Consider the following 24,106-nt stretch of genomic DNA (forward strand, 5'->3'; position numbering starts at 1 on the left):
TCCCTGCTGCCTGCAGGGGGGTTGGACACGATGCCCCTTGCGGGTCCCTTCCAACCCGGTGCAAGCTGTGAATCTGTGAAACACAGAAGATTTTGGCAGGGGCCGGGACGTGGTTTCACTTCAATCCGAGAGGCGGCCGGCTAGCCGCCGCCCGAGCCGCTCACACGCTGCTGCCCACAGCCACCCTTGCGCACCCTCCCCTCACACCCTTCCCGAGCCTGCCGCGCGTCTCTGCGAATGCTCAGCCACCACCCCTGCCCCTGCGGGACTCATCGAGAGCGAGAGCCGTAATTACAGGAGGCGCTACCTGCGGGCAGGGTGCCGCCCACGGCCGGCAGCGCGGCTGCCTCCGGGCGGGCTCCGCCGCACCGCCGGGCCGCGGCCGAGGCGGGTGAGGCGCGCGGCTCCGGCAGGGGGCTCGTTGCCGTGGTAACGCCGCTCCTCTCACGTGACCCCCTCGGCCACTCCCCCCCTCCCGCTCCCGTTGCCCTAGCGACGGTGGCTGCCTCGCGGGCCTTCTTCCCGCCTCCGTCCGCTCCATTCATGCTGGCGCCGCGCCTCCCCTCCTCACGTGACGCGGGCTCTCCCCTGCAGGGCTTCGGCGGCCGCTTCCGGACTGAGGGGCGGGGCGGAGGGGCCGCGTGTGTGAGGAGGGCGCGCGGGGGGGCGGGGGCGGCGGAGGGGAGAGGCGCTCCCGTCAACATGGCGGCGCACGGGGCGGGCAGCGCCTGAGCCCGGCGCCCTTCGGTTCGCAGCTCCCCCCACCCCCCCATCCCCCCCACCCCTCCTCCTCCCCCTTCTCCCTTGGCCCGGCCCGGCCCGGCTCGGCCTGGCCCGCTGCGGCCATGGAGAGCGAGGAGGAGCAGCACATGACCACGCTGCTCTGCATGGGCTTCTCGGACGCGGCCGCCATCCGCAAGGCCCTTCGCCTGGCCAAGAACGACATTAACGAGGCCGTGGCGCTACTCACTAACGAGCGGCCCGGTCTCCACTACGGCGGCTACGAGCCCATGGAGAGCGGACAAGGCCCCCCTGGCGGGCACGGCTCCCCCGCCGGCGGGCAAGGCCCCCGCGGCGGCGACGGGGACGGCAGCGGCGGAGGAGGAGGAGGTGGCTTCGACCCACCGCCCGCCTACCACGAAGTGGTGGAGACCGAGGTGAGCAGCGGCCTGCCCCGGGTGGGCTGCCCCCGGGACCGGCCTCCTGTCAGCACCGGCCGCCCCGCGGGGCGAGTGGAAGCTCCTCGGGAGCCTCCCTGCTGCGGGGTTGCTGGCGGACAGGCGTCGCCCCAGGACGCGGGTGCCCCGGGGGAGCCCCAGCTCCCCACGGGTCGGAGGCTTCTCTTCCCACCGCCCTCCCGCCTCGCCGGCTTGCTCCCGTCCGAGGCTGGGGACTGCGAGCCGTGGCTGCTCGTTTCGATCGCTGCAAGGTGAAGAGCACCCAGGCTTTTCCTTGGCATTCTAGGAATGTGTGGCTACCGTAGGATTATTTATTTAATTTTTTTTTCGCACACACTTCCCCCCCACCTCCCCTCCTGTGCATTCTTGCATAATCCGAGTGACTAATGACTATCTAATTTTTTTTTAACTGTTTGCACAATGCGATGGAAAGTGCACCCTGGGTATTACTTTATGTACACTTTTATTAGGATAAGCTAAGTATCGATTCTGAAATAGGATTGCAGTGAGTTCAAATATTTTCACATCAAAGGCTCTAACTCGGAACTTAAATTATAGCTGTCTTCTGAAATGGTCCTGAAGTGCTGGAGAATGCCAGCCTTTCCCAGTTTCTCTCCTTCCTTCTTGTCTGCCTATTTCTCTTCTCTCTTCCATCCTTTTCCAGAGCACTGAACTCTGCAACCAACAGATAACGCTCATGGTACTTTCCCTGCAGCCTGGAACAGGCTTGTAGCACTTAGCTGTAAAGCTTTCTGCTCCTCCAGGCCTTTTTCCCAAAGTGCTCGTATGAAAAAGGCTAATTAGTAGTGTCCAGACTCTGGAGCTTGTGGAGATGAGAACAGAAGAACAGCCCAGCTTTGTGGTACCAAAAAGCCACCTTGCACAGTTTATCTCTGAAGAAGTGATCAATAGCAGATGCCTGAGCATGTGAATAAAAGCACAGGGAAGCTTTGTACCCTCCCAGGCTTCAGTGCACAGGATCCTGAGGATTTTTCCTGCATCAACAGCAGTATCTTTCTTTGTCTGTGTGTGTATGCATCTGTAAATACATATATACATGAAGGACACATGCACATATCTTCTTGTACGTAGCTGCACTTGCACAGATCATCCCTAGCCCCAGCATGTTGAAGGCCAGTCTTGCACAATAATGATACATGATCCTGTTCACTGAATTAACTGGGATAGATCCTTAGCTCATGGAAGCTGCTGATGTGTGCTTGTGGGGTAAGGTGATCTGTGGGATGGCATGTGCAGAAGAGGAGTCACAGTTTAACTTCACTGATTGAAGCAGTAGGGAACTGGTTTCTAACCTTGGCTGAGAAGGGATGGGAGAGAATGAGAGTTTTGCTCACTTGCATTCAGATCCCTGTAGCCACTAAGGGAGGATTTTCCTACCAAGAGTTATGGATGGGGCAGTCTGGGTTGTCAGTATGACATCTCAAGAGAAGCTGTCACCATAAACTCCAGAGAAGCACTTTTCCCCCCACCCCTTTCTTGTTCATATTACAAATGACTCTCTGACAGCTCTTAAGAGGATTTTTTGCTCCTGTTATTTCAGCTTGTTTGTCTGATCAATCTTAGTTACACTTTATAATTCCCTTTGCCGCTCACTTTCTTGTTTGCTTTCACTTAAGCTCTTGTTAACCCCCCGGGAGGGAAACCAAAACATTTCAACAGAGGCGAATGACTGCATCAAGTTGGTGTTTCAGAAGGACTGAAGCATCTTGCCACGTGAAACTTTGTATAAATTCATGCCTCAAATGTAGTGATTGGATTCGTTTGCGTCCGAGCATCTGTCAGCTCCTGCACAGGCACACAGAACAGTGGGGTTTTAATGGAAGAGTTACACCTAGGGAAATCTTAAGGCTTAGGATTGTTGCCCCTGCGTGTTTGTCTGGTATTGCAGTGCAACCTATCAGCTTTTTGACATATGTAATTTCCCCCCTCTTTTCTAAAACCTCTTATCAGTTCATGGGGGTGGTGTTTAAATCTTCATCTGTAATCTAGAGCTGCATGCTCTAGATTAGCCATACAGCCATTGCTGAGGTGTTTAATGAATAAGTAGTCCTCCCTTCAACACAAGCTGATGGCTGTACAGAAAGCCTTCACACAAATAGCTGTATTATTCATTGCAGTCATACACACTATGTTGAAACATACTGTACCCCATGCTGGCTTATGCTAATTCAGGTGTTACTTTGGTTTTTTTTCCCCCCCTTCTCAGTGTTATCTCTATAACAGCAAGCAGAGTGTGTTTTCCTCCTTGTTGTCGTAAATCATAGAATCACAGAATGGTTTGGGTTGGGAGGAACCTCCAAAATTCATCCAGTCCAACCCCCCTGCACTGAGCAGGGACATCCTCCACTAGATCAGATTGCTGAGAGCCCTATCAAGCCTGGCCTTGAATATCTGTGGGGAAGGGGCCTCAACCACCTCCCTGGGCAACCTGTTGCAGTGTTCCACCACCCTCAAGGTGCAGAAATTGTTCCTAACATCCAATCTAAATCTCCTCTATTTCAAACCATTGCCCCTCCTCTCACCACTCCAGGCCTTTGCAAACAGTCCTTCTCCAACTGCCTTGTAGCCCCTTTCAGGTACTGGAAGGATGTTATTTGGTCTCCCTGGAGCCTTCTCTTCTCCAGGTTGAACATCCCTAGCACCCTCAGCCTCTCCTCATAGCAGAGTGCTCCTGCCCCATCATCATCTTCATGCCCTCCTCCAGACCTGCACATCCTTCCTGTGTGGAATGAAACGAAGGCCATTTTTCTTTAGCGTGAAGCTGGTGGAGCATCAGATCTTTGGTTTGATTTGGGAATTTTATGTATCATCAAGGTACATGAACACATAAACCAAAGAGCCTAACTGTTGCACATTAATACAATTTTCAGGTCTGGTAACTCTTTGTGAACAAAAATTGGGGTTAGATGAATTCAAAAGCAACAAGAAAGCTTTAATCATTCTGCAAGGCACATTTAACAGGTCTCTTCTTTGTATTTACATTCTCCCCCCCCCCCCCTTTTTTTTGTGGCTGAGCACAGTTTACCATATGTATAAAAATAGATTTATGAATGATTAAACCCTTTGCATTTTCCTTAATCAGTAATGAATCCATTATGTTAGCATATGCTTATTTGTTTGCTGTTACATAATGCCAGGATCTGTTCTGTTCACTGAGCATCTTGATCAAAGAAAAGCTTGTCTTTGAGAATAGCACAGCAGCTGGAGACATGTACTAGTCAACGATGGCTTCTTTAAATGGGAGAGTGAACAAAACAGTGTGGCTCTTCTTTCAGTGGTCCAGGCTGCTGGCCTTCAGGGGTGCGTGGAAGTGTTGGAGAAGCCTGAGTGTGGAATAACTGGCCCAGAAGCAAGACAGCTGCCATGAGCTGGTCCAGCATGCACTTTGTGATTTATGTGTGAGACTTGAGATAAGACATAAATTCATTTTCACAAGGGCTAAAGCTTCATTTCCAGCAGGTTAATGTCCTCCAGAGACCACTCAGTTGATTCAGATTTAAGGCAGTATCTGTGGTATCGATGCTGTTGGCATGATCAGGCTTAACTCATTGAAAGAAAAAGGGCAGGCAACTTTAGACATAGGAAAGCAGCTTCACATTTGTTTGTGCAGTCTTTCTGAAATGTCAGGAAGTTCAACTTCAGCTTTGCAGTTGGAAGTTGTGCCTGTGTGGTGCCAAAGCACTTTGATAGGCTGAGATCATCAGCTTCTGCTAGAGATCTGACATAAGTTCTCTGTGTATGTCTGTCAGCTGAAGTGAATCGAAGTGCATTTTGGCAAGGAGCTGGGAGTTCTGTGTTTATTCCTTAGGCAGTGATTCTTTGTGGGGTGGGGGTGGAGGAGTGGTATGCTCAGCTTTTCATGTGCCTGACAGATAAACTGTTTATGAACTGCTACTAAATCCTTATAGTTTAAAATAAGGCTATAAATGAATGTGATGACAGTGTCTGTCATTGTGTCCGTGAATTGTCAGGAGTGCCACAAGTGCTGGCTTTCATGAGTTGAGATGGGGGCAAAGGGATGGAGAAGAGCAGGCCAGATAGTGTAACCAGAGAGCCTAAAATCATGGTAAGGGGTGGGAACCCACTTCATGTATTGAGTGTAGAACAACAGTTTGTATAACCTTTACTAAAATAATCTTGCGTTTGTTTTTAAACAGCTTCTGAGAGCCATTCCTGTGACCTTTGGGGTAAATCTTGATGAAGAGATTATATTACCTTCTAGCTATTCCTGTTATGCTCTTCTGATTATTATTTTTTGTAGTTGAACTAGATCAAAAGCTGCTACATGCCAGATTTTCCTAGATAAGGTTTGTAATCATACTCATCCAGGATGCTGTTTAATTTCAAGTGAAGGGGGGGGGGGGTTGTAAAAGGAGCAGGCCAGCGACTGTAGTGAGTAGCAGTGCCAGGAACATTCTCACTAGTCATGCTGCAGAACTGTTGTGTGCAAACACCTCTCTCCTTGTTATTAGAACTCTGTACCAGAAGCAGCTCTGCCACAGATGTGCTGCATCACGGTGGGTGTGTAACTTAACCTCTGCTTTAGCTGTAGTGTGTAAAATCAGGCTAATGGAGTGTGCTTTATTAGGAGTACCACAGGCATTCAGCTTCTGGAGTTCTTTGCTCCTTAAGTGGAAGGAGCTGTATTTATTAAAGCTGTATGTAGAGCAACAACAACAAAGTATTTATCCTAGTGGATAGATAGATTTCACCCTACAATTTGATCAATTTGAAGTCAGTCTCCTGTTTTGTTGAGCTTTGCAGAAGTGAGTATTGCTGGCATTCTCACATGGAAGTTTTACAGTGTGGCTTGTATAGGAATTGGCCTTGTAAAACAATTAAGCAATCAAATAAAGCTCTGTGGTAGATTCTGGCATTGAGTCCCTGGCTGGATGCCATCAGAATGTCAAGTGGAATTAGCATTTTAGCACTCCTGGGTTTCGGCATCACTGTTCTCAAAAATCAGTGGCCTTGGTGTAGAGCTTCTGTGCAGGTTCTGGTTCTGGGAATGCTCTCTGAGCTTTGGGAATCATAAGCCCTGATTTATTTTTTTTTTTTCATTCTTGGTACAACACAGGCTGCTGGAGTCAGCCTTTCCTCAGGGGAAAAATAGGGCTGATAATGAGAGTTGGTTCCTTTTAAATGTAAGCTTTGTTTCAAAGAAGGTAAAGCCTTCAGCATGTAATGTGTTGTCAGAACAATCTTCAGGTTGAGATGAGCACTTTAGGATAAGTGGTTCACCCCTGAAGGTGATGCCTTTTGGGGTCAGTGGAGGTAGAAGACAACTCAACTCTGTAGCCAACTTCTCAGCTGGGCAGGAAGTGTCTTTGGTATAATGTTCTCTGGAGGCATTTTCTGGTCATCTTCCCGGTTTACAGTGCTATTCTGTGGCAGCTGTTTCATAAGGAAGTGGAATACTGAAGAAGAATGAGAATAAAAACAAATTAGCCAGTGTTAGAAGTTAATTCCAGCAAATCATTTGGATTGCTTTTGGATTAAGGAACAGTAGCTCTTTGTATGGAGAGGGCAACGATGGAAAGGAAGTGCCTGTTTCTTTTGTAAGCTTTTACTTTGCAAACAACAAAAAAAGAGAGAGAAACCCACTTATCTGTGCTCCCATAGGAATGGGCTTTGGTGTGTGTGTGTGTTTCAGTTATGTTTCATGGGCCAAATGAAAATTAATTTAAGCAAGCCAATGTGCTCAATCTTTCTTGCCCTTCATCTTCTCGCTCGCTGCTTTCCAGCAGTTCTGGCTCCTCTTGTTCCGATGCCCAGCAGTGCGTGAATTTAAAGAGGCACTTAAAGATTTTTACATTTTTTTTTTTAGTCACAATTTTGGATTTCTACCACTATAGAACTTCATTTCAATCTGTGTGCCAGCTGCTTGGTCAGTCCTGCTTTCCATCTCACTCCACATCCATAGAACAGAAGTACAAATGGGTGTTTGATGGGGGTGTTGAATTCTCCCTTCCAGAGCACGACCTTTGGTCATTCAGACATCATCATAAATACTTCATCTGGCGTTTCTGCAGCACTTCACTTTAAATGCCTGGTGTTTTGGCAAAGGAAGATAGGGAGGTATCGACTTCAGATGAAATGGTGACATGCTGAGCATTTGTGATTCATTGTTTTATTGTGTTAAAGCGCTGCGTTTATCTGATAGCACACAAAGTTATTTTGAGTTCTTTGGAAGCAAGCATGGGGCTTGTGTTTATGAAAACTGAAGGGTTGGGAGGAATAACATTATTAACTCACTCTGGCTGTTTGGAATAAGTATTTTAAATAAATCACAGGCAATACTGAAAACAGAAGCAAGATAAGTGTGTTTTCCTTGCTTCCTTATGAATGGCGTTCTTAACAGTGCCTTCCGTGGCCTCTCCCTCGCCTGCAAGCAGTTATCAAAGTCCAAAATGCTTTGCCAGAAGTGGCTGTAACAAATCTGTCTGCCTCAGGTTTCGCTGCGTGCTGCGGTAATTGTAGTAGAAAAGGGCAAAGATGCTCCTTTTAGTCCTTTTCATTCCAGCTGAATAGAATAGAATAGACCAGACCAGGTTGGAAGAGACCTTCAAGGTCATCGTGTCCAACCGATCATCCAGCACCACCTAATCAACTAAACCATGGCACCAAGCACCCTATCAAGTCTCCTCCTGAATACCTCCAGTGATGGTGACTCCACCACCTCCCCAGGCAGCCCATTCCAATGGGCAATCACTCTCTCTCTGTAAAACTTCCTTCTAACCTCAAGCCTAAACCTCCCCTGGCACAGCCTGAGACTGTGTCCTCTTGTTCTGGTGCTGGTTGCCTGGAACAAGAGACCAACCCCCACCTGTCTACAACCTCCCTTCAGGTAGTTGTAGACAGCAATAAGGTCACCCCTGAGTCTCCTCTTCTCCAGGCTAAGCAACCCCAGCTCCCTCAGTCTCTCCTCATAGGGCTTATGTTCCAAACCCCTCAGCAACTTCGTTGCCCTTCTCTGGACACACTCCAGCAAGTCAACCTCCTTCCTAAACTGAGGGGCCCAGAACTGGACACAGTACTCGAGGTGTGGCCTAACCAGTGCAGTGTACAGGGGCAGAATGAATGGATGCTTTAATTCAAACATGATCTTCTACAGAGCCTCAATGACTTTGTTTTGCCGTAATGCTCAGTCCTGCTCAGTTTATCTCTCAGCAGCAAGGCAGGTACCCTGGGGAATGTTGCTGAGTAAGATTGCACCAGCACCCTGGCAATCAGGGAGAACAGCATAAGCAATGTCTTTAGAAAATCCGACCTGATGTCTAGCTTTCGTGCCCCTGTGCTCAGCACTGGTTAGGCCACACCTTGAGTACTGTGTCCAGTTCTGGACCCCCCAGTTTAAGAAGGACATTGAGACACTTGAATGCATCCAGAGAAGGGCAATGAGGCTGGGGAGAGGCCTTGAGCACAGGCCCTACGAGGAGAGGCTGAGGGAGCTGGGGTTGTTTAGCCTGGAGAAGAGGAGGCTCAGGGGAGATCTTATCACTGTCTACAACTACCTGAAGGGAGGTTGTAGCCAGGAGGGGGTTGGTCTCTTCTCCCAGGCAACCAATACCAGAACAAGAGGACACAGTCTCAAGCTGTGCCAGGGGAAGTTTAAGCTCGAGGTGAGGAGAAAGTTCTTCACTGAGAGAGATGTTAGCCATTGGAATGTGGTGGAATCACCATTCCTGGAGGTGTTCAAGAGGGGATTGGATGTGGCACTTGGTGCCATGGTTTAGTAGTCATGAGGTGTTGGGTGACAGGTTGGACTTGATGATCTTTGAGGTCTTTTCCAACCTTATTGATTCTATTATTCTTTTTCAGATCCATATTAGGCTCTTATTCCCAGACTTACTGCAATTATTGGGTTTGAGATACAGGAGGAAGAGGGGGAAAACAGGAGGCTTATGGTTGATTTGTTATAAACCCTTACAGCTACTGAGAAGGATTTAGCCTGACCGTGCCAAAACTTTGTGAGAACATTCACTAAGTGAATCAGAATTTTCTGAGGGCATCTTTATGGTGAGATGAGATTCCAGATCAGTTTCAGTTAGGGGTTATAACACAGGACTTTTTTCCCCTTTAGTGATAGACTGGTGTCATTTCTTTGTATTAACATAATGGAGTACAAGTATATTTTTTCTTATGACAACACTGCATTTGCTTGTGTAAAATAGTACATAGTAAAGTTTAAATTAAAAAGCTTAATTTTTAATCCCAAAAGAATAAACAAAAACATCTATATATCATAGTATCCCAGAATGATTCAGCCTGGAAGGGACCTCAGAGATCATCTACTCCAACCTCCCCACCATGAGCCTCAGGGACACCTCTCAATTAGACTCAGCTGCTCAAGGCTTCATCCAGCCTAGGCTTCAAAACCCCCAGGGAGGAGGCATTAGCAACCTCCCTGGGCAGCCTATTTCAGAGTCTCACCACCCTCCTACTGAAGAACTTCTTCCTAACATCCAGTCTAACCCTGTGCTCCCTCAGCTTCAAACCATTCCTCCTTGTCCTGTCTCTAGGCACCCTGATGAAAAGTCGTTCTCCAGCATTCCTGTAGGATCCCTTCAGCTATTGGAAGGCAGCTCTAAGATCCCTCTGGGCTGGAGTCTTCCCTCTAGGCTGAGAAGGCTCCAGGGGAAGTCTGAAAAAGTCAGATCCTGTTGCTTGTTGAAAGAAACACAGCTTTGGGGTTAGGTTTCTTAAGTTAGACTAGACTCCAGAGTACATAATGTGATTTAGCTCTGGTGATAATAAATTCTAAATGCTTCTATCAAAATCAAATTAACAGATTCTAATTTGACTGTAATTCCATTACTGAGGCTGCCAATTAGCATCAAGCCATTTTCTTAAACTTGTTGCTTTATGTAAAGTGGCCAGTGTGGTAAACATCAGTGGCTTTAGTTAAGGAGTGTTTGACAAGTTAATTGGCTGACTGCTGAAAGAATACATTTGGAAGCTTTGAACCTCTTGGTAATTAATTGACATTCCAGGTTTTGTGTGAGGACCAACCTTTGTTCTCCGCTGGTCTTCCACAGAAAGCTTTGTACTGCAGACCTCAGCGGCGCTTTATTAATGGGATATTTAACAATTGCTGTTTATTCAGCTTTACAAACAGCTCTGGGAGATGATGCCAGGTGTCCCCATGGTGAGAGTCTTGAAGCAGTCCTTGAGACTGTTCACATGAGGATATTTCCCTTGGGAGCCTCTGTGTGTGTGTGTGTGTTTGGATGTAACTGCATTTTTTACACCTTGAATGTAAGCCAAAAGAGTCAAGTCTGGTAAAATTGGGGGGGGGGGAGGGGGGGATCTCCAGGGCTTTTCTGTAATAAGAGAGACATCAGAAGCATGGGGAATGATGTTAAAGGTTTGCCAACGAATGTTTCTTGTTCTCAAGACTTCAGTTGCAAGGGAAGATAGCCATAGGATGTGTGAGGTGCACCGTGATTCCCAGTCTCAGAAAAGTGATGATTCTTAGACATTTCAACTGCTTCTTTGGATGACCCAGTGGCTGCCAGGAACACTTTCTTTCCTTTTTACCGGTCTGTTGGTGGAGAATATCCATAACATGTGGCCAGCAGGTCAAGAGAAGGGATTCTGCCCCTTTGCTCTGGTGAGACCCCACCTTGAACAGTTCTGGTGTCCCCAGCATAAGAAGGACACAGCTGTTGGAGGGAGTCCCGAGGAAGCCATAGAGATAACACAAGAGCTGGAGCACCTCTGCTATGAGGATGGGCTGAGGGACCTGGGGCTGTTCAGCCTGGAGAAAAGAAGAGTCCAGGGGAACCTTAGAGCTACCTTCCAATAGCTGAAGGGATCCTACAGGAAGGCTGCAGAGGGACTCTGGAAAAAGGACAAGGGGGAATGGTTAGAAGCTGAGGCAGAGCAGGGTTAGACTGGATCTTAGGAAGAAGTTCTTCAGTAGGAGAGTGGTGAGACTCTGGAATAGGCTGCCCAGGGAGGTTGTGGATGCCTCCTGCCTAGGGTTGTTGAAGGCCAGGCTGGATGAGGCCTTGAGCAGCTGAGTCTAGCTGAGAGGTTTCCCTGCCCATGGTGGGGAGCTTGGAGTAGATGATCTCTGAGGTTCCTTCCAGCCTGAGCCATTCAGTGATTCTATGATAAATGCTGAGTAAGTTTAAAGCTGAAATCCACCTTCAAACCATGAATAATTGCTTCTTATATATATATATTTATATATTTTTTTTTATATATATATTTATATATATATATGTTCAGTTTATGTTTCTCCAGACAGTCTTCAAAACTTCTAGTGTGAGCAAATGCCTCTGTAAACACTTTGGCTGCTCTTTGATGCTTAGTGTCTTTCCACACACACAATAACCCCCCCAAATCCAGCCTCGTGCTGTCCACTCTCCAGCTTTTCAGTCGTTTTGTGTATGGCTCTTCAGAATGAGGGATTTATTAGCAGCAGCTCGCAGCTGCTGCAGCAAGGTGCAAGGGCAGCTCAGCTCTTGCGTAATTTTCTCTTGGCTCCCCAGCCAGCGCAGGCTGAAGATCTTGCTTGCTCTGTTGACGTTCACAAGCACAACTCATCGCAGCTGGGAGCAGGCAGCTGCAATTAACACTTTGTAACTGAGCAGCTAGGAATTGTTGCTGCGGACTCTGCTGACTGGGGTCCACAGGTGAAAGAAAAGCTTCTAAAGAAGCGCTCTGCTGTACACTGAAACAAATAGTACGCAAGGCAGCCTCCCCAAAAAGTGGTTTTCTGGGTGTCTTTGAATTCCATGTTTGTTGTATTTAAATGTGTGTAACTCTCTGGCCTTAAACACATGTTTCTAAATATCTGAGGGCTGGGTGTCAAGAGGGAGGGGACAGGCTCTGCTCAGTTGCACCCTGTGATAGGACAAGGGACAATGGATATAAACTACAGCACAGGAGGTTGCATCTCTTCATGAGGAGGAACTTCTTCAGTGGGAGAGTCCCAGAGCACTGGAACAGGCTGCCCAGAGAGGTTGTGGAGTCTTCTTCTCTGGAGAATTTCAAGCCTCATCTAGATGTGTTCCTGTTCAACCTGCACTAGATTCTCTGGTCCTGCTCTGGCAGGGGGGTTGGGCTCGAGGACCTCCAGAGGGTCCCTCCCAACCCCTAACATCCTGTGATCCTGTCTTAAGAATGGTGTCTGCCAGCAGACTGGCACCATTTCTGGGCAGGGCTTTAGTAGGGGAAAACTGACAAGCAAGAAGCTTTCTTGTCTCCAATAAGTGGAATGTGCTGAAGATGTGCTCCTGCACCACAGGTAGTCCCCACTGGTATTAGGATAACATTCCCAGTACTGCACCTATTGTTATTTCTGGTGTAAAACCCTCATATTTTCACTACATTGTTCACAGAATCCTAGAATGGCTTGGTTGGAAGGGACCTCAGACATCATCTACTCCAACCTCCCCATCATGGGAAGGGACACCTCTCAACTATACTCAGCTGCTCACAGCCTCATCCAGCCTGGCCTTGAACACCCCCCAGGGAGAAGGCATCCACAGCCTCCCTGGGCAGCCTACTCCAGAGTCTACCTTATTCTGCTCACGAAACAGAAAGTATAGAAAACAGGGCTCTAAGCTATTGGAAAGGTCAAGGAAAAATCCTCTTGTGTCTGCATGCTATAAAAATGAATTTATGACCATCTAAACATTAAACAGCACCTCACTCAGCTCAAAGGGAAGGTATCCAAACTATGCACAGGATGTTGGCAAAGAGGTGGTCGTTCTCTTCGGTTAGGTACTTGCATGTTTTTGATGAAAAGGCAAAGTTTTGGGTTGTTTTGGTGGTGGAGGTGGTGGTTGGTTTGGGTTTTGTTTGGTTGGTTTGGGGTGTTTTGGGTGGGTTTTTTTGAGGGGGGTTGTTTCTTGTTTGGGGGATTATTTTGTGTGTGTGTGGTTGGTTGGTTGGTTTTAATTGGCAGCTATGTATTTCAGCAGCAGGTCAGACCTGTCCTTAGCACAAGTGATGACAACACCCTTATTTTTGGGGACTTATCTGTGTTTTGCTCACCATTTCTTTATGAATTTCTGTGTTATGGATGCAGGAAAACATATGTCTGGAAAGGTGACTGGAGCAACATCACTTAAATAGGGAAGCAGAACAACAGGGGGAGTTTTTTCAGCAATAGCTGGAGTTCTGCACTGCTATTAGACTCCACTTCTGAAGCCCCTAGTACAGGAAGGATCTGGAGGTGCTAGAACATGTCCAGAGAAGGGCCACAAGGATGATCAGAGGGCTGGAGCTCCTCTGCTATGAGGACAGACTGAGGGAATTGGGGCTGTTCAGTCTGGAGAGAAGGTGGCTCCCAGGACATCTTATTGTGGCCTTCTCAGTATCTGAAGGGGGATACGGGAAAGCTGGGGAGGGACTTTGTAGGGTGTCAGGGAGTGATAGGACTGGGGGGATAGAGCAAAACTAGAAATGGGTAGATTGAGATTGGATGTTAGGAAGAAGTTCTTCCCCATGAGGGTGGTGAGACACTGGCACAGGTTGCCCAGGGAGGTGGTGGAAGCCTCATCCCTGAAGGTTCTTCAGGCCAGGCTGGCAGTGGCTGTGAGCAACCTGCTGTAGTGTGAGGTGTCCCTGCCCATGGCAGGGGGCTTGGAACTGGATGATCCTTGAGGTCCCTTCCAACCCTAATAATTCTATTATTCTTAAAGTGCCCATTGCTGAGACTCATCTTACCTAGTGTTGACACTTTTCCTCCAGGGAGGGGAGCAACCATAGCTCCTTTATTGCCATCATTTGTTGAAATACTGTTTTCCTTTGTTGCAAGTCTGGGCTGAACTGAAACTGCTGAACACCTTGCACTTGGGTGTTTATATTAGACTTGGATCCCCTGCTGTTACTGTGAGGGCTTTCTTTACAACTGCACATTCATTTTCCACAGGAAGTGGTTTTGTGTTCTGGATGTGTATTCTTTACAAAAGCTGCAGGCTAAGCTGTTGTTTGCTTATTTGGTACAGGAAGATATTTCATAGGAAACTTTGAAATGCTTGCAGTGTCTTTTCATTTGGACCTCGAACATGGCCACTCTCAGGAACAGTGTAGCCAGCAGGAGCAGGAAAGTCATTCTGCCCCTGTACTCAGCACTGGTTAGGCCAAACATTGAGTCCTGTGTCCAGTTCTGGGCCCCTCAGTTTAGGAAAGATGTTGAATTGCTGGAACATGTCTAGAGAAGGGCAACAAAGCCGGGGAGGGGTCTGGAGCACAGCCCTGTGCGGAGAGGCTGAGGGAGCTGGGGGTGTTCAGCCTGGAGAAGAGGAGGCTCAGAGGAGACCTTATTGCTGTCTACAACTACCTGAAGGGAGGTTGTAGCCAGGTGGGGGTTGGTCTCTTGTTCCAGGCAACCAGCACCAGAACAAGAGGACACAGTCTCAAGCTGTGCCAGGGGAGGTTTGGGCTTGATGTGAGGAAGAAATTCTTCCCAGAAAGAGAGACTGGCCATTGGAGCGGGCTGCCCACGGAGGTGGTGGAGTCACCCTCCCTGGAAGTGTTTAAAAAGAAACTGAATGGGGTGCTTGGTGCCATGGTTTAGTTGATTAGATGGTGTTGGGTGATAGATTGGACTTGATGATGTCTGAGGTCTTTTCCAACCTGGTTCATTCTGTATCTCTTCTTCAAAACACAAAGTGTTTGAACAGGGCATGGTTTGCAAGATGTAAAATTCTGTTGGACTTCCAAGCACAGTGCTGGAGCAGGTGGCTGCAGCTTCAGAGGTTCAAGACTGTTGAAGTGCAACTTCCCATAATGACAAACACAGGACTGAATGTTTGTTGAGGGCTGCAGAAAGGTAGCATCTTACTTCCCAAGCACTGACATCTTGGTCTTTTTTTCCTGGGCACTATTCCTATAAAATTATACTGCTTCTCTCCAGAACCTGTAAGTCCAGCCACTGTGTGCCATGGTGAGCTGCACCAGTCAACTTTCAAAGATGAGCTCTATAGATTTGCTGTTTCCTTGGCTTAATATTTTTGAATCATTAGGAATTTGACACATCTGGGTTTTAATAAACAGATCTAATCCTGCAAACAGCAAGTGCAAGGAGAGAGCTGGAAGCACAGTTGCCTGCCAGTGTTGATTCTATTCTTTGTATGCCATCTCCTCATGAGTTCAGTTCATTCATTTCACAGAATCACAGAATGTTAAGGTCTGGAAGGGACCTTGAAAGATCATCCAGTCCAACCCCCAAGCCAGAGCAGGATCACCTATACCAGATCACCCAGGAAGGCATCTAGGCAGGTTTTGAATATCTTCAGAGGGGAAGACTCCACAACCTCCCTGGGCAGCCTGTTCCAGTGTTCTGTCACCCTCACAGTGGAAAAAAAATTTCCTGATGTGTCCATGGAACTTCCTATGCCTCAACTTCCACCATTGCCCCTTGTGCTGTCAGTGGGCATCACTGAGCAGAGCCTGGCTCCATCCTCTTGGTACTCATCCTTTATATCTTGATAAACATGAATGAGGTCTGCCCTCAGTTTCCTCCTCTCCAAGTTAAGGAGCCCCAGCTCCTTCGGACTCTCCTGATAAAAAAAGATGTTCCACTCCCTTCATCATCTTTGTGGCTCTGTGCTGGACTCTTTCAAGCAGTTCCCTGAGCCCCTTCTTGAACTGGGGGCCCAGAACTGGACACAGTATTTCAGATGTAGCCTCAGCAGGGCTGAGTAGAGGGGAGGGAGAACCTCTCTGTTTTGGTTTATTCTTTTCTATTTATTCTAGTCACTTTCCTAACACTGGCTTTTTTTCACCCTCAAACGTGTTTCCTGCTGCTTCTTCCTCCCTCCATGTCCCTGGCTTCTGTCTCAGGGGGATCTTGTTCACATCACTACACTTGTATTTTCCTCAGTCCCTGACAGTTGATCCTCTTTGCTGCCAGGCCTGGTGGAGATGTTCTGTCCTTTCTCCTCCTTCAGCTGTCTGCTCTTGTGGAGGCAGGACAAGTGAGTCCATGTGAACTCTCTGGAAGCCAGTGTCTGTGTGAGGTTAAAAAATCAACAAAAGAAAATAAATGTATAACTTGTCCACTCTTCTGATTTGGCACTGCTGAGGCGAGTTACCTCATATGACACTTAGCAAGGAACGTGGGGCTGCTTCTGTGTGCCGCTTGTACACAGAAATAGCTGCTGTTTCGTGGCACTAGCAAAGAAACCTGTAAAGCTTAGCTGCAGGCTTTCCCTCTTTGCCCCTCTGAACATTTTCCAGTAAGTCACTTTGACTTGAGGAGAAGGACAATTATAGTTTCTTTGTTGGACAACTTGTATTTGAGTGGTAAATTTTTCTGCAGAGAATTAGCTAGTGAAGGGAAAAAAAACCCTGCTGTACTGGATTGGTTTCTTGTGTTTCCTAATGTGAGCAGTGATGAAATTGGCCTCCTTTAAGCTGTTCCATATTAAGCTGTTCCATATTCTACAGCAGTTGTTGAACAGAGGATTAAGATGCAGATCTATGAAGATCAAGGTTTGAGCTCTACAGGTCTCACAGGGACTGGAAGTACTTATCACTGGGCTCTAGGATCTGATATGCTAAGGAACAAGATTTGTCACTTAAATAGGCAATTAGCTAGCAATTAGTTGTGTAAACATAGTAGTTATTACCTACACCAAGTACATAAAGGTATGTAATCCCTTCAATTCAAATTGAAATATTAAGTTCTGCTTTGAAGAACATAAGGAGCCTCAGGGCTGTGGAGAATTTGTCACGCTTGTTACGAGCACAGTGGCAGTTTGTGAAGCTGCTAAGTCCTTTAAAGTGTGTAGGAGAGAAGGAGAGAAAAATTGTTTCACTTGAGCTTCCTTTTTATTCACAGAAAAATGATGAAAATGGGAACTGCTCTGGCGAAGGTATTGAGTTTCCAACCACTAACTTGTACGAACTGGAGAGCAGAGTCTTAACAGATCACTGGTCCATACCATATAAACGAGAAGAGTCTCTGGGCAAGTGCCTAATTGCATCCACCTACCTAGCAAGGCTGGGTAAGTTCTCTTTCTACAAGCACAAAGATGATCTGTTCAATGGATTTCAGCAACACTGTGGAGGGCAGTTGTGTCTTTTGTATTAATCTTGCAGTTGTTTACTTAGCAGCCTGCAGGAGGATCACATCTCTGTGCCAGCGGTTAACAGTGAACTGTTCTACCCAGCGCTCTCAAAAGAATGTTGTGTCTTTTTCTTTTCCTTTCTCTAAAGTAATTTGTTTACTCCAGCTTTGTTTTTTAAGTGGAGCACATGTTTCTTCATGTTCTAATGATTGTAGGAATTACTGGGTTTGTTCAGAGCTGAATTACTGACTCCTTGTTTCATTGTGCTGGTTATTTTCCATGAGTAAAAACAAGCTGTCATCTAAATCCATGCTGTACCAGGCTTGTATAACTGGTTGCTTTTTCCCTAGTGAAATGCTTGTACTGCATTAGCCATGAATCTGGCTTCTCTGGATTCAGTACTTTGGCATTAAGAGGCCCAACAACTGCTATATAATGAGAGAGCAAGGTAGTTTTCCCATCATGCCTGGTGGCAGATTAAGGGGGTGTTATCATCTGTTGGAAGAATGGAAGTTGTTAGGTGATTCTAGTTTGCTGCTTTGTTTCTAACATGTGTTAAAAGGCTGTGCTTAGATTTGGGGTTGGGAATTGCTGTGAAGCATCAGAAGTGATCTGAAGTTAGTGTAACTCCTAAACTTTGAAGGGAGAAATACACATGGTGCTAATAAAGCTTGAAGGGTAAAAGATGGGACATTGGGAAACCTTATTTCCAAAAGGCAAACAGTCTTGACCCAACATTTTTTTGTGGCTGGAGAAGCATGCTAGTTATGAATGAACAGTAGCACATGTTTTACTGCTGGGTTTGGTTGGTGTTCCCAGTAACTTGCAATGAGGTCCCTTGAGCTAATCTGTAAAAGTACCCTTGAAAAAAAACCAAAAAGAAACTTTACAAAAGTTCTCTCCTTTCTGTAAAGGTCTTTCTGATTCTGATGAGAATTGCAAGAGGTTTATGGACAGATGCATGCCTGAAGCATTTAAAAAGGTAAGTAGGTACAGGAGACCTCTTCAGTGTTCTTTTGCATTGTTCATGGTGGAAATGGTGTCTTTTAACCCAAACTTGGGTAGCCAGGGTAACCAGTGAGTGGGTTCTTGGATTAAAATCATACTCAAGATTATTTTTCTAGATTGAAGTCATGCATAGTCTTGGATTAAAATCAGACCAAGGCCTAGTTCTGCAGCTCTGGACAGTTCTAGCACATAGGTTTTTGTTATTTTTGGTTTTCTTTCTTTAGTGAAGAGCTCTGTAGTAATTAATGGAACCTAAAGGCAGCTTTAAAGGCCCTTGGATACAGCCCTTAGTGGCAAGTTCAGAATCCGATTTCCTTTAACCCTACTCTTTCTGCTCCTTCTTTGGAGGGCTGCTAAATTCTCTGTTAACCTCTTTTCATCACCTCTTTAGAGTCTGTGTCTTTCCCTTCAGTGCTTCCTGTGCCCCTCTGGCTGTTCTTCTCTGGGTGACTGGATTTTCTCTACAGAGTTCCCCAAACCAATTCTTTTTTTCCCCTACTATTTCACCCATTTTGGATACTTTCTGAATTTCTTGCCCAATTTTTAGCCCACATGTGTAAAAGCATACATACATCTTGCAAAGTCTTACTTGATCCTAATCTTTAAGATACTGAGAATATTGAAGGAAGATAGAAATTTAAGGGGGGAAAAAACCCTCCTTTTCCATTTGCCTCTTAAGAGTATTAACCTTACATGCAGTGCATTTTAAATCACTTGAGGGCTTTTTGCATATTAAGTAAGCAGTGTAGATTGCTCCTCCAGCAGGATTATCTGTAAAAATCTTAAGTTCAGAGTGTGCTGAATTAAAATGTGCTGCAATATTTGCAAGAAGCTCTATTAATGGCACCAAAAAAGAAAAGCAATTGTATTTGAAGTATGAAGCTTTTTAACTGCCTGTGTTCAGGCACAGCTAGGAGCAATTAAATCAAGTTTTCAGGTGGAAGCTTCGTGTCCCTTTATAAACAACCACATCAGACCAGATTTAAAGAACATGTTTCAGTAGGTGGGAAAGCAGCATTAAATCCCTCTCTCTTCGTGGTGCATGTTCTTTTGTTTTGCAATAGAAGCAGCTTACAAAGTGTGAATTGGTAAATGGTTATTAGAGCTGAATCAGTGCAGCTCTGTGGCACGCCTGCTTGAAGATTTAATAGTTGTGTGTTCAATCTGCAGACAAATTAGTTCCATATTAGCTGTTCTTTGCAAAGGTTACAGTCTTCACCAGTGCATGGAAATGGGAAACAGTTTGCTTTTGGTTCATTTTATTTGCTGTCATAAACCATGATTTAAGGTGTTCTTCAATTGCATCAGCAATTTAATTAACTTTTAAGCTATTAGTGCAGGAAAAGCAGCTGGAAAACATGCCAGACAGTGATTAGTACACTCTAAGGAAACATTTGCTCTGAAAACAGTTGATAAATTTCTCCTGGTTTGTCATTGTGCTCAAACTTCCAAAAAAATTGCTTTTGTTTGCTTCTTTCTTTGTTTGTTTGTTTATTTTTAGCTGTTGACATCCAGTGCTGTTCACAAATGGGGAACTGAAATCCATGAAGGAATATACAACATGCTTATGCTGCTAGTGGACCTGGTTGCAGAAAGAGTGAAGCAAGATCCCATTCCTGTGGGCCTGCTCAGTGTACTTACAATGGTACTTGCCTCTCTGATGCAGTTTCTAATATCTGGGTATTTGGCATTTCCTATTTATGCTGCTGATGCTTTTTCTAACTATTTGAGTTGTGGGGTATGGTCTTACAATCTGCAGCCATTGCTTGCTGTAGATTTTGAACACCCAGTATGCAGTTCATAAAGTGGTGGGTGCTGAAATCATACCTGTTGTCACTTCACTGTTTAATTTTTAGCCTGGTGCTTTGAGTTTCTCTCCCTCCTTTACCAGTACCTGGTTCACCTGGGTCTTGGATGTAGTCTGTAGGGAATGGGAGTTTCAGAATGCTTTATGCAATGAAAACTGAGAGGGAGGAGCAGGGGGGTTGGGGGGTTTTTTGCTAGATCTTTATGCACCAGGAGAATGCTCAGTTGAAAGTGTCAAATGTTATCAAGATCACTTGTGAGAGTGGCATCAGCCCTGTTGGTCATTGCCATGTGCTTCTCTTCCAAGGCATTTAACCCTGACAATGAATATCACTTCAAGAATCGAATGAAGGTGTGCCAGAGAAACTGGGCAGAAGTCTTTGGGGAGGGGAACATGCATGCTGTCTCACCCATATCCACTTTTCAGAAGGTGAGCATGGCCATCCCCTAAAACCTGTTGCAGAAAAGACTGTTTGATTCATAGTCATTTATAACACAAGAAGGCTGAAGTGCATCACCAGGAATTCCAGCAAATAGAACTTTTGTTCTGTAGGAAGGAGTTTGTCCTCTCAGATTGTCCCAGTTCTCTAATAGAGCCTGGGTTTAGGAATTGGTGTCCTTTCACGTCTGAAGTAGCACAGCAATCAGAGGGGTAGATGTGGTGTATCTAAGGACTGGCATTTGCTTGGCCATTGAGTATGAAATAGTAAGACACTGGAACAGTTTTCCCAGGGAGGTGGTAGAAGCCCCATCCCTGGAGGTGTTTAAAGCAACCTGTTGTAGTGTGAGGTGTCCCTGCCCATGGCAGGGGGGTTGGAACTAGATGATCCTTGAGGTCCCTTCCAACCCTAACCCTATGAAATGCCCAGGATAACTCAAAGCATTCAGCTCTTGCTGACAGCCAAGGATAGGGCTATCTTCAAGTCTGACACACTGGCAGAGGGGCAGCTCTTGAGGTTTGCACTGTCTTGCCACAGTTGTTCCAGATGAGTGGGTCTAAAAAAAATCATCGGTGGAGTTGATGTCGTCTTCAGGAAACAAGTTCGTAGCTGTAGGAAGAAAACACTGCTCTGGGAAAGGTTTTTCAGTAATGTTCCACACACTAATGTGCTATAAATACAGCTGCTTCTGAGTCAGCAGCCACAGCGTGTGCTGTTGCCACAGCTCATGGTCAGTGATGTCAAGCAGAGGCCAAAAAAGGATGATGCCAATGAGAACCAAGCAGGGCTCCAGCTAGGCTTAGGGAAGGAGCTGTTACAGACACTTTGTTGTTTAATTTGAAGTAATAGTTCATGCATTTGAGATGTGGGGTAGAACCTGTCTGTCCTAGTCTCTGTTTCAGGAGGCAAATGTTCAGCATTGATATTACAGCAGCTAATGTGTTTGTTTTCATTGTTCAAGGAACCACATGGGTGGCTGGTGGATCTGGTAAACAGGGTAGGTAAATACAAACCAAGCAGAACTGTTATTTGTCATTTAAATTCACTGGCCTCCAGAAAGAACTTCTTTTCTTCCTCACCACTGTCTTGTTCTTCCACTCTTCATTTTTCTGACAACCACCCAAAAGTAGTTTTTAGATTTTAATCCTGTCTGCATGTAAGGAAAGGGCCTTGCTAAATACATAATCTTGTGTTGCTGCTTTCTCCCTTGAGCACCTTAGCCTTAATATGATAGCTATGACTAGGGGAAGTTGAGGGCTGAGCTTTGGCTGCAGTGCTGTTTCCCAATCAAAGGCCAGTCAGCTCTTGCTTTGTGGTTTGGCTTTCTCCCCTCTATTCATTTTTACCCAATGCAGAGTTTTAGCCTGATGTTTAAACTGATACCAGGTATAATTACACTGCATTCCCCAGTGTGCCTCTGAATTCCCATGAAAACATAAAGCTTATGTTGAATGTGATGTAAAGGATATCTCTAAAGGGACTGACAATGGGGTATTCTCTAGAGAGATGATTTTAAGCTATAACACTGTGGCTCACTGGCATAATATTGATTATTTTATTTCAGTTTGCAGAGCTGGGTGGATTTTCAGCAATTCAATCCAAACTCAATTCAGAAGATATTGAACTTGGGGTGAGTTCATCTTCTGTCTCAAGACTTCTCCCTTTTCTGTTTCCTGATGATAGGTATCACTTGAAAATCCTGATTGGAGAGATGTTGACATGTGAATTGAATAGAATAGAATAGAATAGAATAGACCAGACCATGTTGGAAGAGACCTTCAAGATCATCGTGTCCAACCTATCATCCAACACCACCTAATCAGCTAAACCATGCAAACATATATATGAAACATTAACAAAAGCTTTCCCTTACTTAATGCTTTGGGAAGGAAACTGGTTGTATGGCTTTAACCCTAACTCTTGCATTTACACTTTTCATTGCTGTGGAGAGCAACCAAAATGTGCTGTACCCTCTTCCATTCTGTTCATTTCCTCTGACTGAAACAGGAGCACACAGAGAAGAGTGAGCAGAGACCAAGATTGGTGAAAGCTAGGAAACAGTATATTTTTTCAGGCAAAAATAACACATCCTGTATGCAGTGGAGTAAAATCACTTCCCTAAACCAAGAGTTATTGTAAGGGACTTGTGCATCATAATCAATTTCCAGCAAATGACTGGAATTTACTGTATGAGGTAACTGATACTTGGTCACCTCAATTTCCTTTTGAGGTATAGGAGACTAGCTCTGAAAAGATCTCCTCTGTGTGAGCCTCCATTCTTGCTGCGTTTCTTTCAGGCAATCTCGGCGTTGGTTCAACCGTTTGGAGTTTGTGCAGAATACCTCAATTCTTCTGTAGTACAGGTAAAATGCCTTTGTCATGAGTTATCAGAGGAGTGAAAATTGCTTTGCAGCTGTGCTGGTGTGAAATTGGTGATCAATTTGTAAAGCCTTCGAAGCTTGTTGCATTAAAGCATGAGAACACCTCTGAGCATGTTGAGGGTGATGGATCAGTTTTTAAGCACAGCGATCTGCAGTCGGGTATCTCTTGTCTGCAACAGTGAGAAGCTTTGCTGCAGCCATTAGTAAGCTAATGGGAAAAGAGTCTGGCCTGATGGATGGGGTTTGGGTTTAGTTTAACTTTCTGGCTGTGACCAAGCACGCAGATATGAGGCTTTACCTTGGAAAAAGCGTGGTACAAGGCAAAAAAACAATCACTGTATTTATGCAAATGTATTCCAGGCTTCACACCTGCACTCCCTGACAAAAAATGGTGCTTTAATAAGCTTATATTGGAAGAGGAGGGAGTTTAGAAGCCACTGGGAGTCAGAGAGGCACATGCATGTAGTAATTGATGCATTTTGAAATGTTCTTTTGGTTAGCTGTGGGTTTTTTGCAAGCCTGCATTGGAGAGGTCTGAAATGGGTTCTGACTCTAATTGCTTCTTTCTCTGCACCTACCTAACAAGGTAGTTCTCTGTGTGTTGTAGGTGTTGCTTTATGTCTACGATAATTGTGAGCTTTCAGCTAAGTATTTCATTTTGCTGCAGCCAGATCTTCTGAGTGATGTAACTGATTTCAGGAAACAAAATGATTGTCATGCCTTTTCTCACCTTCCTTAGCCCATGCTGGATCCAGTCATTCATAAAATGATTAAATATGTGCAGAATGTGGAGGAGAAGGACTTGAAAGACAAGGTAATGGTTGATACATTAAATATTTAGGAAGAATGTACTGTATGTCTTGGAAGTGTTGGCATTGTAGACTAGGTCAATAGCTTTATTTACACTGACTGAGGTAGAGCCTGTTCTGAATCCTGACTGAATGGCGTAGGACAAAATCCATTTACTCAGTTCCATTCAACACCCTTTGCAGCAGGTCCATTCTAAGATATTTTGCTGCTCTTGCTATCAAATGGGGTTGTATTGGTGTCCCTTCTGAAGTGTAGGGAATGCTCAGTTCTCTAATTGACTTCAAGATGCTTATTGACTTGTAGTCTCTTCAATTGTTATAACTTGTGTGTATCCAACTGTGGCATCAGCTCTATGTTGCTGAGAATTTGGTGACTGATAAAATGTCAGTGTAACTTTTGACTACTTCTTCTCCTACCCTCAATTTGGG

General features: G+C 45.6%; 1 protein-coding gene across 1 annotated transcript in view; it reads left to right on the top strand.

Moving 5' to 3' along the window:
- The first annotated feature begins 746 nt into the window (after positions 1-746).
- The window catches only part of USP24 (ubiquitin specific peptidase 24), an 86,771-nt gene continuing 63,411 nt past the window's right edge, over positions 747-24,106 (top strand). Inside the window, exons 1-9 of the mRNA XM_054165010.1 lie at positions 747-1,157; positions 17,005-17,170; positions 18,148-18,215; positions 19,743-19,886; positions 20,355-20,477; positions 21,449-21,484; positions 22,052-22,117; positions 22,785-22,850; positions 23,608-23,682. Coding sequence (XP_054020985.1) covers positions 846-1,157; positions 17,005-17,170; positions 18,148-18,215; positions 19,743-19,886; positions 20,355-20,477; positions 21,449-21,484; positions 22,052-22,117; positions 22,785-22,850; positions 23,608-23,682 — 1,056 coding nt within the window. The 5' untranslated portion in view covers positions 747-845. The remainder of the gene's footprint in view (positions 1,158-17,004; positions 17,171-18,147; positions 18,216-19,742; positions 19,887-20,354; positions 20,478-21,448; positions 21,485-22,051; positions 22,118-22,784; positions 22,851-23,607; positions 23,683-24,106) is intronic.

This window comes from Dryobates pubescens, chromosome 11 (assembly GCF_014839835.1).
Source record: "Dryobates pubescens isolate bDryPub1 chromosome 11, bDryPub1.pri, whole genome shotgun sequence".
Taxonomy (NCBI): Eukaryota; Metazoa; Chordata; class Aves; order Piciformes; family Picidae; genus Dryobates; species Dryobates pubescens.